Raw genomic sequence first — 13,993 nt, forward strand, 5'->3', positions numbered from 1 at the left:
TTAGCGGACACCATGTTGCATTTGGGGAGCCCCTTATGTGCCTAAACAGTGGAAACCCCCCACAAGTGACACCATTTTGGAAACTAGACCCCTCAGGGAACTTATCTAGATGTGTGGTGAGCACCTTGAACCCCCAGGTGCTTCACAGAAGTTTATAACATTGAGCCGTAAAAATAAAATTCTCAAATTTTTCCCACAAAAATGATTTTCAGCCCCCAATTTTGCATTTTCATAAGGGTAACAGGAGAAATTGCACCATGCAGGTTGTTATGCAATTTCCCCTGAGTAAGCAGATACCCCATATGTGGGGGAAAACCACTGTTTGGGCGCGTGGCAGCGTTCGGAAGGGAAGGAGCGCCATTTGACTTTTTGATTGTGAAATTTGCTTGAATAATTAGTGGAAGCCATGTTGCGTTTGGAGAGCCCCTGATGTGCCTAAACAGTGGAAACCCCCCACAAGTGACACCATTCTGGAAACTGGACCCCTCAGGGAACTTATCTAGATGTGTGGTGAGCACCCTGAACCCCCAAGTCCTTTACAGAAGTTTATAACATGGAGCCGTGAAAATAAAAAAAATCAAACTTTTTCCACCAAAATTATGTTTTAGCCCCAATTTTTTCAATTTTCACAAGGGTGAGAGGAGAAAATGGACCCCAAAAACATTTGAGCAATTTCTCCTGAGTACGCCAATACCCCATATGTGGGGAAAATACAGTGTTTGGGCGCACGGCAGAGTTCAGAAGGGAAGGAGCACTGTGTGACTTTTTGAACACAAAATCGGCTGGAATCGAGAGCGGACGCCATGTAATGTTTGGAGAGCCCCTGATGTGCCTAAATAGTGGAAACCCCCCACAAGTGACCCCATTTTGGAAACTACACCCCTCAAGGATTTTATCAAGGGGTATAGTGAACATTTTGAACCCAGAGGTACGACACAGAATTTGATAACATTAGGTCATCATATTGAATAAGTTGTCATTAGTCTTGAGTGCAAGTGATCGCTACTTGAGTTTGCATCGGGTACTCAGGTATGCACCATGTATCAAGGGTGCTCGAGTGACATGCTCGAGTCCCCGCCCACATGTTTCACGGTTATTAGACACCCCAAAAAAAATAAGCGGGGATCGCTCGTGCATGGCACACGAGCACCCACGATACTCAATGCATACTCAATTAGCAAGCACTTGCGCTCAACACTAGTTGCCATATCTTTTTTTTTTTTTTTTTTTTTTTTTTTTTTTAACTTTTGAAAAAAAAATCACAACCCCAACCCTAGAGTTTATTTTTTACGCCGTTCCTCGTGTGGTATAAGTGATTAGACGACTTTATTCTTCGGGTCGGTGCGATTACAGTGATACCAGAATCATATCGGGTTTTTATGATTGACAGTTGTCACACTAAAACAATCATTTTTTTGTAAAATCTAGTTTTTGCATCGCCATATTTTGAGAGCTATACATACAGCGGACACATCCAATTGTGGAAATGATTGTTCCAAGATCTAGTGATTAAAATGTACTTTGCTTGTAGGAAAACCCCTTTAAGCTTATTGAGCCAAGATGGAAAAAATATATAAATAAAATACAAACTGCGGAGGTTTACATATCATGACACTGTGGTTAATGTAGTCTATAACTTATGACACTTGTTGGCATAAAAAAAATAGTGAATTTGTTCGGTTTGTATTATCCTACAAGTTAAGGCTGGTTTCACACGTCCGTATATTTCCGGTACCGGAGATATCCATGTCCCGTGTGTGCTTTACATGTTGCATCCGTGTGCAGCCCGTATGCTGCATCAGGATCACACGTACCGGAGCCTGGGCTGAATGCAGCCCTCATCATGGTTCCCTGCCGGCACTGTGATAAAGCACCAGCAGGGACAATGATGAGGGTAGTAGTGTCTGCTCCCGCAGTGTGCCTGTAAAAATAAGAATAAAATAAAATCCATATACTCACCTGTCTGGAGATGTCCCCCGCTGTAATCCATGCCACTGCTGACACAGAGAAGCTGGGGAGAATGAGAAGCTCCAGCAAGCGGCCACGGAGTTGCGGTCAGGAGCGGTGTCCTGTTACTCACTGAGCGCAGCTCTGGAGCGGCTGATTCTCCCCAGCTCCTGTGTGTCAGCGGTCACAGGATTACAGCGGGGGCCATCTCTGGACAGGCGAGTATATGGATTTGATTTTATTCTTATTTTTACACAGGCACACTGCGGGAGCAGATACTACTACCCTTATTATTGTCCCTGCTGGTGCTGATCACAGTGCCGGCAGGAAACCATGAGGGCAGCGTTCAGCACCGGCGCTTGGGAACAGCGCGATTCCCAAGTGCCGGTACGTGTCACACGGATGGCATCCGTGTGTTCAGCGTGAAACATTTTGTGGACTGTGCATCCGTAAAAAAAGGGACATGTCAGCGTGTGGAGCACACGGACACGGTCTGTGCAAACACACTAAGATGTGCATAGACCCATAGATTTGAATGGGTCTGCGTGTGTCAGTGTCTCCAGTACGTGTGGAAACTGCCACCACACGTACCGTAAAAACTGAAGTGTGAAAGAGCCCTTAAAACTCACCCAACTTTTTATTTTCTTTATACTGTAAAAGTGGCAGGGACAGCAGAAGAATGTCAAGTCTCCATATTTTTTTTTTTTTTTTTTTTGCACAACTATATGGATACAGGTGTGCATTCATTTCAATAAGAACCAGCAATAACAATGTTGGTTGTGGACTAAAGGTACATATGGGCTATTAGCAATGCTGAACTTTTTGTTCATAAAGGGCTCTCTTATTTTCATATAAATCTCCAGAATCTAGGGAGGAGACTTCCCAGAGGGTTACATTAGCAAAGACTCAAGGCAGCATAGAAGTGAACAGCACCTCCAGATCACATACTGCTTTCTGCATAGACATTGATTTGTGGAATATGATGTTTTGGGTTACATGGGACTGTCACCAGGCAGTACTGGAACGCAGTCCTAGCGGGAGAGAAACCTCAGGAGCAGCAAATACAGAAATGAGAAAAGTCAACATAACAAAAACTTGTCCTCTGCCGAGTCAGTCTGCAGGATTTTCCACATGTCAGACAGCCTTGTAGACACACAGGTGTTCATTTCATCCTCATCACTCAATTTTCATTTGACAAAGGAATTGCTGAGATTTTAACATTTTTGATGCATTTTCTACACTTATCCATCAAACAGTTTTCACCAGAATTCCGGCGTTAAAGTATCTGAATTGTTGCAATATTTTATGCAACAATTTTAGTAATAAACTCTGTTATATTACTTTCTTTTCACCCAAACTTCATGCTGATAAGGCTGTTTTAGCTGCTTAGTACATGCACTGTAGAGTAGCTGTTTTGAGCTGCACTTCTCGCAATTATCCATACTCGAGTGCGACTTTATCTGCTCCCCTCACACAAGCCCAGATAGGGAGAGAGCTTCTAAATGGTGTCTGAGCAGATAGAAAGGGAGCATAAAAGCTCACACTGGAGTATGGATAATTGCAAGAACCACATTCAAAACAGCTACTCTACAGTACATGGACAAGCCAGTTGAAACAGCAGCTTTAGTTTACAAAGATTGAAAAAAAAAAAAAGTGACTCAAGGGGCTTCCTACTTTTAAAAAAGTGGACCCCAAACCATCTCCCCAATCCATGGTTCTGAAATTGGCCGTGCCTTTCATCGGGAACTAAACTATCCTCCTCAAATGTCTTAGAGATTGAAACCATGAACATGGAGAACATGAATTTGTGACCAAAATTAATGATTTAAAGAGAAAAGCCAGTTAGCAATAGAAGCATTATACGGGAGATGTGCCGTGGTGACTAGAATCCCTCAAACTTTCCACAATACAAACTAGACATCAGTATGTCATCTCTCTGTTTGGATCAATGTCCCATTGAATGTCCCAATAATTTTTAACAGTAGGATCGATGCATCAGTTGATTATGATTATTTGTATGTTGCTCCGTAAAGCGCAGAGAATTCAATAAGTATGCTTAAAAGGGATGCTAAACCGAGGCGTGAAGGATAAAAGTAGACAGCGGACAAAACGTTACCCATCTTACGCTGCTTTTACATATTTGTAGTTTGCGTCAAGATTTGTAGACAGAAATTAAGAGTGGTTACTAGGGTTGAGATGACCCGTGGAAGTTCTGGTATCCGAGCCAAACTTTATTCCTAAGTTAGGCTCGGGTACCAGAACCTCATTGAAAAGAATGGGGACCCAACTTTTGAGCTGGAAAATCTCTCTCCGTGTCTCTCTCCTTCCCCCAAAACTCTGAACATTGCAACGGACTTCCGGGAGAAATCCATGTTCAGTGTCAGATGCTGTCCGGTATGAACAGCGAACTTTTAAGTTTGGGATCGCACATCTCTAGTGGTTACAGAACATTGGATGGCTATAGCTCCATCATATTTCTTCTTTGTGGAGGTTCCATTTCCTATTCTTCCCAGATGTAACTGTACATTTGCACAGGGAGCCACATGTAGGAGGGAGCTAAAAAGCTGATGCCTACTGTGTTATAGAGCCAATATATGCCGGTAGGACCAGCAACCAGAGCAAGCTCCATTCACAGTCGTTTAACCATTTAGATTTCGCTGTCAATCACTGAAGGCTGCAATTAAATGGCTTGCTAGGTTTCTTTGCCCACAACCCACCCCTCCTCCACACAATTGCAAGGTGTTGCACCATGGCTGCCATCTTAGTACTCCTGTGATGGCCAGCCACAGGCTGGACTTCATAGACCATCATTTTTCCTGTATATAGCAATACTATTGCATTTCATTATAGCCATCAGTCAAAAGGGATCGCAGGATCAATTTTCCTAAAGGGACTAAAAAAATAAAAAAGTTTTTAAAAAAGTAAAAAAAAATATATATACAGTACAGACCAGAAGTTTGGACACACCTTCTCATTTAAAGGTTTTTCTGTATTTTCCTGGACTATGAAAATTGTACATTCACACTGAAGGCATCAAAACTATGAATTAACACATGTGGAATTATATAGTTAACAAAAAAGTGTGAAACAACTGAAAATATGTCTTATATTCTAGGTTCTTCACAGTAGCCACCTTTTGCTTTGATGGCTGCTTTGCACACTCTTGGCATTCTCTTGATGAGCTTCAAGAGGTAGTCACCGGAAATGGTCTTCCAACAATCTTGAAGGAGTTCCCAGAGATGCTTAGCACTTGTTGGCCCTTTTGCCTTCACTCTGCGGTCCAACTCACCCCAAACCATCTCGGTTGGGTTCAGGTCTGGTGACTGTGGAGGCCAGGTCATCTGGCGTAGCCCCCCCATCACTCTCCTTCTTGGTCAAATAGCCCTTACACAGCCTGGAGGTGTGTTTGGGGTCATTGTCCTGTTGAAAAATAAATGATGGTCCAACTAAACGCAAACCGGATGGAATAGCATGCCGCTGCAAGATGCTGTGGTAGCCATGCTGGTTCAGTATGCCTTCAATTTTGAATAAATCCCCAACAGTGTCACCAGCAAAGCCCCCCCCCCCCCCCCACACCATCACACCTCCTCCTCCACGCTTCACGGTGAGAACCAGGCATGTAGAGTCCATCCGTTCACCTTTTCTGTGTCGCACAAATACACGGTGGTTGGAACCAAAGATCTCAAATTTGGACTCATGAGACCAAAGCACAGATTTCCACTGGTCTAATGTCCATTCCTTGTGTTCTTTAGCCCAAACAAGTCTCTTCTGCTTGTTGCCTGTCCCTAGCAGTGGTTTCCTAGCAGCTATTTTACCATGAAGGCCTGCTGCACAAAGTCTCCTCTTAACAGTTGTTGAAGAGATGTGTCTGCTGCTAGAACTCTGTGTGGCATTGACCTGGTCTCTAATCTGAGCTGCTGTTAACCTGCGATTTTGGAGGCTGGTGACTCGGATAAACTTATCCTCAGAAGCAGAGGTGACTCTTGGTCTTCCTTTCCTGGGGCGGTCCTCATGTGAGCCAGTTTCTTTGTAGCGCTTGATGGTTTTTGCAACTGCACTTGGGGACACTTTCAAAGTTTTCCCAATTTTTCGCACTGCCTGACCTTCATTTCTTAAAGTAATGATGGCCACTCATTTTTCTTTACTTAGCTGCTTTTTTCTTGCCATAATACAAATTCTACCTGTGAAGTGAAAACCATTTCCGGTGACTACCTCTTGAAGCTCATCAAGAGAATGCCAAGAGTGTGCAAAGCAGTCATCAAAGCAAAAGGTGGCTACTTTGAAGAACCTAGAATATAAGACATATTTTCAGTTGTTTCACACTTTTTTGTTAAGTATATAATTCCACATGTGTTAATTCATAGTTTTGATGCCTTCAGTGTGAATGTACAATTTTCATAGTCATGAAAATACAGAAAAATCTTTAAATGAGAAGGTGTGTCCAAACTTTTGGTCTGTACTGTATATATATATAATTCCAATTTTTTTTTTTCAAACTATAAAATGAAATAAGTCATATGGTAAACTATGCAAAGAATGAAAAAAAATTGTTTGGTATCGCTGCAATCATACTGAACTCTGAGGATTCATGATGCAAGATCGTTTTCACAATACAATGTAAACTGTATAAACAAAACCCCAAAACTACGGTGGAACTGCAGGTTGTACCACTTCATCCTACTTTGAATTTATTCCCATTTTTCTTCACATTATATGGTAAAATGAATAGTGCATCAAAAAGTACAACTCCTCACACACAAAAAAAAAAAAACAAGTTCTTGTATGGTTATGACATCATGACTCTAAGGCTATGTGCCCACGTTGCGGACCTGAAGCATATTTTTTACGCTTCTCCCTGGCGGGAAAATCGCATGCGGATATTACATGCGGTTTTCCCGCCAGGTAGAAGCGTTTGTGAGGCGTCTTTGCATGCATTTCCGCATGCGGGTTATCAAGCACTTCTCCAAGCATCACTTGGAAAAGTGCTTGACAACTTGTTCAGAATGGTAAAAAATAAAAAAATAAACTTTATACTCACCTTCTGATGCATTCTCTGCCCCGTCCGGAGTCTTGAGCGGCTCACGCTGTTGTGTGCAGGACCTGCGGTGACGTCATTGAGTCATGTGGTGGGTCACATGACTCAATGACGTGGCAGGTCCTTCAGACAACAGCGCGACGGAGGGAAAACATCAGAAGATAAGTATAAACTTTATTTTATTCTTTTTTTTACAGGTTCTTTGGTACCCAGGTCTGGAGGAGAGTCTCCTCTCCTCCAGACTTGGGTACCATCCGCACATTGATTCCGCAGCGCTTCCGCAAAATTAATGAACATGCTGCGGATTTTTGACTGCAGCATATACGCTGCGGAAAAATCCGCAGCATGGGCATTGACATTGCGGAATGCCATTGGGGACCATGGGGTGCGGATCTACATGCGTTTTTCAAGCGTTTACGCTGCGGAAATTCCGCAGCATATACGCTTGAAAAACGCTACGTGGGCACACAGCCTTAGGGAGAATTAGGGGGGAGGGGGGTTGCCTGCTCCATGGAGAGGGAGGAGAGGCAGTTAAAGGGTGCATTCAAACTGCAATTGGATGGAGTCTTGAAAGCCCATACGCATTAGATAATAAGAGTTTCTGGGTGTACTGGTCAGATGGTCGTTTCCATTTTACACTGAGAGTCAGGACTTAGTACAAACAGAGCAGGAGTTTGAGAGGCTCCTGGCACAGTCGGTTGTCTTTACACCAAACATAGGATGATAAGGCGAAGGAGGGAGGACACTGCTGATCTGCATGGCATCTAGGACCAAGCTCCATTTCTGTGTCGCCCAGCATGAAAAGGAGAATGGAGGTCTAGTGAGCCCTGTTCATGCTTTTCCAACATCACAATTCCCATACACTCAACTTTCCATAACTTATAAAGCCTTCATTAAAGAAGGCTACATACAAAGGGGAAGGTGGGGGGGGGGGGGGGGGGGGGGGTTGTTTGATGGCAAGGACCAGTGAACAGGATTCACCAGATCCCCATGTTGTTCCAATAGATAAGCAGTCATCAGCTTAGCAATGCCAGACCCTTTAAGTCAGATTGATCAAGGTAATAAATAAAAAAAACCTTGTTACAAAAGATTATTTAGATTGTGACCTTTTAAAAGCTGTGCTTCACAAAAGAATTCCCAATTCCAGATTTGTAAGTAAAAAACAAACAAAACACAGAATACTTAAGGAATAAACCGATATTGCTCTTTAACTATACGATGTAAAATCAGATGTTAAGCCCCATAACCAAGTACATGTACAAATCACAAGTAGGGTCTTCAAAATGGGCAACAGGCCAAAAATAAGCTTTCCTATTACCACAAAGGCAAAGTGTACAAATAATTGCTTTTCAAATAGGAATACAAACCATAACCAATGATCACTGCAACAAATCAAGTACTAAAATGCTGCAAGAGTGTACGCATCGAAATCACCTAGCCTGAATAAAAGACTGAACACACAGAGTACGCAGGCATAAGGCGATGCCAGACGTAGCAGAGCCGACATTATTTACTGTGATATCCAATGATGATCAGTCACTTATCAGTGTTCAAAAGAAGCAGTTCAAAGACAACTTCAGCTCTGCTACTTCTGAAATGGGAAGGAAGAAGAAAGAACAAACTCTCTAATTCAGATTTGACAGTAGTCCCTGGTATAGTATCTGCTCTTGGCAATAGGCACTGCTGCTTTTGCTCAAACTTTCAATTAACTGACAAACACTTGTCCAAGCTCAATAAAGCCACACAACTTCTGTGCAGACATCAATACCACACTTCACAGCTCTCCCTCAACACCCATAGCAATCACAGTCTGCAGGATAAGCAGAAAGGACGCAGCATATTCAGAGTATCGATCACAGCTGGTTGAAGAGGAGCAGAACAGTAAACAGCGGGAAAGATACAGAATTATAAACATTATTACATCAACAGGAAAAACAAAGTCTCTTCATAAACAGAAGACTTAATACATAACTGGATTGGTGGCACTGATGAGAATGCAAATTGGAAGGTAAGCCACTGGTCTCTGTTATCAGCCACGTAAGGCTAGAAGATGGGCAGCAGTGGAATTCTTCAAGGAAAGCCAGAATCTCCCTTCTCTCAAAGATCAGCCTATATTTATAAATTGCAAAGTTTATTGGCTCTTTAAGATACTCTTAATTTTTAAAGAGTTTTTTTTTTCTTTTAGAAACAGCACCACTCTTATCCAGAAGCTACATCAGATATTGCAAATCTGCACCCTGCAAGCAATATTAAAGGGGTTGTCTACTACTGGAAGACTCCTTATAAACAGCTCCACTGAGTCATATATGAAAGAAACCAAACCTGAATACTTATAATATAGGACCACCTCTAGTCCTGACAATCACGTGACATTGTTTATAGTGTCCCCTGGAAGTCATGTAACGTCATTTAGCTCAAATGACCGCTGGGGGGCACAGCTCTGCAATTGGCAAAAATAAACGGATTCAGTTTTTTTTATTTTAGGATGCACAGGGAAGCTGTTCATAAGGAGATGTCCAGTAGTGGAAAACCCCTTTAAGGTTTTTTTAAGCTAAAATCAAGAGAGTATTTGAAAGTAATGGTAGGACTACTTTTGGCTTTGGTTCAAAAGCTGCATGTGTTTCTATAACTGAGAAAATAAACCTGTAGTAGAAAAACACTTTGTTGTTTGATCGCACCTTTTATGCAGACATTAGGATTTCGGCAGAATTTGCTGCAGACAAGATAGGTGTTAACGAGAGCTCACGCCGACAATTCATTGCTGCTTCATGTGAATGGGGCTATACAAGACCTTGCTGTATTGATGATCATGGCTTTTTTTGGGCTGAGAATCTATTTAAAAATGCAACAAACTTTGTACCCTGACTATTTCCTACATACTTATCCAGGATCAATTTCAATTAGACTTTTAGCTGTCATTCTTGATCAAATTTCCTCCAATATTCCCTATGTCTTCATTAGCATAACGACTTGATCATTAGGCAGTGCAGCAGACTATCAGGGAGAGAAACCCAAATCCTCCAGAAAATCTGATATGATTAGTAATGGACAATTCTGCACAGTATGAAAGCCAATTAATTGTCTACTTTCTTAAGGAACTTAACCCTAACACAGGCAGCCGGCTGTTTAATTTCCATGGCCATACCTGCGCTACATTCCCAGGAAGGCATAATCCTTTGTTGTAGCAGCTTAGAACAATCTCAGCATGGAGGCAGTGTGCGCTCACAAACCGCCAGCATCTCTCCTCTCTACACCCAGACTTTTTTTTCTTCTCTACACTGCTTGAAGGAAGAAGATGTGAGCTCGCAGCTAATCGAACATTTCAGCTGAGCTATAAGTTTTCGGTCGACTTTTTGATCACTACAGGGGAATTTTCAGAGAGAAGCAATTATTATAAAATTGCCAACTCACCTACTTGGCTGTCTGTGAACTGCCAGCCATCACTATTGCCTAAATGCCAGGGTAAGAAATTCCAAGCACTACCTAATAACAAGAAGAGCAGACTCATCAGCGAGACATTAGAGAGTTTACCAAGTCCACAAGAAGTTAACTGCTCCAGTCTATGGAGAGCCAGCACCTTCCAACACTAATGCAACAGGTAAAGGCAGCAGCCAGAAGCCAGGCAATAAAGGGCTTGTTTCACAGGTGGGGGAGGGGGCGAGAGTCTTCCCTACTTCCTCCTCAATTTCAGTCTGGAGGAGGAGGAGGGGGAGGCAAAAACAACTTGTAGACCTAGGAATCCAGCCCCAGCCATGAACTCTCCACAGGACACAACAAAACTACGCCTACACAGTATACTTTATATGGTATTACTATGTACTAGAGTAGAGTATACCCCGTGTATCCTCCATGTGGGGCACATACGCAGCTATATGCCCCGTGTATCCTCCATGTGGGGCACATACGCAGCTATATGCCCCGTGTATCCTCCATGTGGGGCACATACGCAGCTATATGCCCCGTGTATCCTCCATGTGGGGCACATACGCAGCTATATGCCCCGTGTATCCTCCATGTGGGGCACATACGCAGCTATATGCCCCGTGTATCCTCCATGTGGGGCACATACGCAGCTATATGCCCCGTGTATCCTCCATGTGGGGCACATACGCAGCTATATGCCCCGTGTATCCTCCATGTGGGGCACATACGCAGCTATATGCCCCGTGTATCCTCCATGTGGGGCACATACGTAGCTATATGCCCCGTGTATCCTCCATGTGGGGCACATACGCAGCTATATGCCCCGTGTATCCTCCATGTGGGGCACATACGCAGCTATATACCCCGTGTATCCTCCATGTGGGGCACATACGTAGCTATATGCCCCGTGTATCCTTCATGTGGGGCACATACGTAGCTATATACAACAGTATACACTGTATTTTCATGTGGGTTATATAGATATACTATATATGCACTGTATCCTTCATGTGGGGTATATTCATAGCATACACTATTCTTTATGTAGGGTATTCACAGCTATATACGGTACTACAGGGTACACACTGTTCTTGATATGGGTTATATAGATAGCTATATACTTTAAATATATACACACTGTATCCTTCATGTGGAGTATACACAGCTATATACTGTATGTACACTGTAGTCTGTGTTGATATACATAGTTATATATTATAGATAGAGTATATACAGTGCAGCCTTCCTGTAGACTACACTTAGCTACTTCTCAGAGAGTATACAATGTATTCTTCTTGTGGAGAACACTTAGCTATATACTACATAGTATACACTGTATTCTTCTTGTGGGATATACACAGCATGTACGTTGTAGTCTGTTATACATAGTTATGTACTATATAGAGTATATACAGTGCAGACTATACTTAGCTACTTCCCACAGAGTATACACTTGGAGACAAAGGGCAGGTGAGGGGGTGTCAGGTATGTCAGCTCCTCATAGACATGTCTCCTACCAGTGTGTATTCCTGCTGTATCCGAACAAAGGACAGGAGGTGCCAGGTATGAAGAGACCCAGGGCGAGTGCGGTATACACAGCAGATATATATATATATATATATATACACATATACACACACACACACAGGCTGTGACGTGTAACACTATATACATGACTGTACACTGTCCATCCACAGCCCGCGGTGCCAGGACCTCAGCCCCTCCTGCCCCCTGGTGAGACCACCTTCTGCCCCCTCCCCCACTGCCGGCGCACAGTAAACTTTCGTTGCCCCCCTGGCTCCCCCTGCCGCTCCGGGAAGTTCCCGAGTAGTCCGCACTCACCTGCAGCCAGCTGCCCGCGGGTGGACGCCAGCACAGGGGCGCCGAGCAGCAGCAGCAGAGCCAGGTGCCCGCCGCCGGCCATCCTCAGCACAAGTTTCCAGATGAAGCTCCGCAGCAGTAATCCTCGGGCTCCGGGCGGCAGATCACATGAGGGGCTCAGCAGTCCTCCGTCCTGCAGCCGCTCCGCACTCCTGGCGCTCCATGCTCAGCGGCTCCTGCACTCCCTTGTCCAGAGTTACTTTCAGGGGCTCATTTGGGGGAAGAGGCGGAGGAGGAGGCAGTCCTGACGTCACCCTGCTATACCCAGCTAACCCCGGAATGTGGGAGCCAGCACTGCGCCTCCTACTGGAGCTCCGAGTGAGCGCACGAGAGTCTGGGAGACCGGAGCTGTGGAGGCAGTTACTGCGGGGAGACTGGCTGGAAAGCCACATACAGGAGCGGGGGAGGGGCCGTGCAGGGGGCGGGGCCGCCGGTGACGGGGCGGTGACCAGGTACAAGGGCTGCACAGCAGTCACCGGAGCCGGCAGGAGAGGTGCAGTGCAGCACAGGAGGAGTTAATCCGCTCTCCCAGCCTTCAGCAAACAAGCGATGTACGGCGCTGCCAGTGAGGTCATCCCAAAAGACCCCTTAGCGTCCCTGTGACCTCTGCCCTCCTGTGCGGTGGGGGGCACCCATCCCCGGTGACTGCCTGCCACTGCATAGAGTACGTGGGCGCCAGCATTAGTCGTATTCAGGCTGAGTCCCCCCGAGTATGTGTTCTGCCCTCACGGGTAGTGCTGCCCCTTATAGTGGTAATAAGGGGGGCTGCCACTTCTGTACACACAGGTAGTGCTGCCCCTCTGTAGGTGGGGCTGCCACTTCTGTACACACGGGTAGTGCTGCCCCTGATAGTGGTAGGGGGGCTGCCACTTCTGTACACACGGGTAGTGCTGCCCCTGATAGTGGTAGGGGGGGCTGCCACTTCTGCCCCCATGGGTAGTGCTGCCCCTGATAGTGGTAGGGGGGCTGCCACTTCTGTACACACGGGTAGTGCTGCCCCTGATAGTGGTAGGGGGGGCTGCCACTTCTGTACACACGGGTAGTGCTGCCCGTGATAGTGGTAGAAAGGGGGGCTGCCACTTCTGCCCCCATGGGTAATGCTGCCCCTTATAGTGGTAATAAGGGGGGCTGCCACTTCTGTACACACGGGTAGTGCTGCCCCTGATAGTGGTAGGGGGGGCTGCCACTTCTGTACACACGGCTAGTGCTGCCCGTGATAGTGGTAGAAAGGGGGGCTGCCACTTCTGCCCCCATGGGTAATGCTGCCCCTTATAGTGGTAATAAGGGGGGCTGCCACTTCTGTACACACGGGTAGTGCTGCTCCTGATAGTGGTAGGGGGGGCTCCCACTTCTGTACACACGGGTAGTGCTGCCCCTGATAGTGGTAGGGGGGGCTGCCACTTCTGTACACACGGGTAGTGCTGCCCGTGATAGTGGTAGAAAGGGGGGCTGCCACTTCTGCCCCCATGGGTAATGCTGCCCCTTATAGTGGTAATAAGGGGGGCTGCCACTTCTGTACACACGGGTAGTGCTGCCCGTGATAGTGGTAGGGGGGGCTGCCACTTCTGCCCCCATGGGTAGTGCTACCCCTGATAGTGGTAGTAAGGGGGGCTGCCACTTCTGTACACACGGGTAGTGCTGCCCGTGATAGTGGTAGGGGGGGCTGCCACTTCTGCCCCCTTGGGTAGTGCTGCCCCTGATAGTGGT

General features: G+C 45.4%; 1 protein-coding gene across 17 annotated transcripts in view; it reads right to left on the minus strand.

Moving 5' to 3' along the window:
- The window catches only part of PTPRK (protein tyrosine phosphatase receptor type K), a 381,227-nt gene extending 368,551 nt beyond the window's left edge, over positions 1 to 12,676 (minus strand). For 14 of the 17 annotated variants that reach the window (XM_073676054.1, XM_073676048.1, XM_073676055.1 and 11 more), the window contains exon 1: positions 12,248 to 12,676. In XM_073676054.1, the coding sequence (XP_073532155.1) occupies positions 12,248 to 12,329 (82 nt within the window). In that variant the 5' untranslated portion in view covers positions 12,330 to 12,676. The remainder of the gene's footprint in view (positions 1 to 12,247) is intronic. The other 3 variants (XM_073676052.1, XM_073676051.1, XM_073676049.1) reach the window with 1 other exon arrangement.
- Between the last annotated feature and the right edge of the window lie 1,317 nt (positions 12,677 to 13,993).

Source organism: Phyllobates terribilis, unplaced genomic scaffold (assembly GCF_046119375.1).
Source record: "Phyllobates terribilis strain yellow unplaced genomic scaffold, ASM4611937v1 Scaffold_3__8_contigs__length_932513732, whole genome shotgun sequence".
NCBI classification, from domain to species: Eukaryota; Metazoa; Chordata; class Amphibia; order Anura; family Dendrobatidae; genus Phyllobates; species Phyllobates terribilis.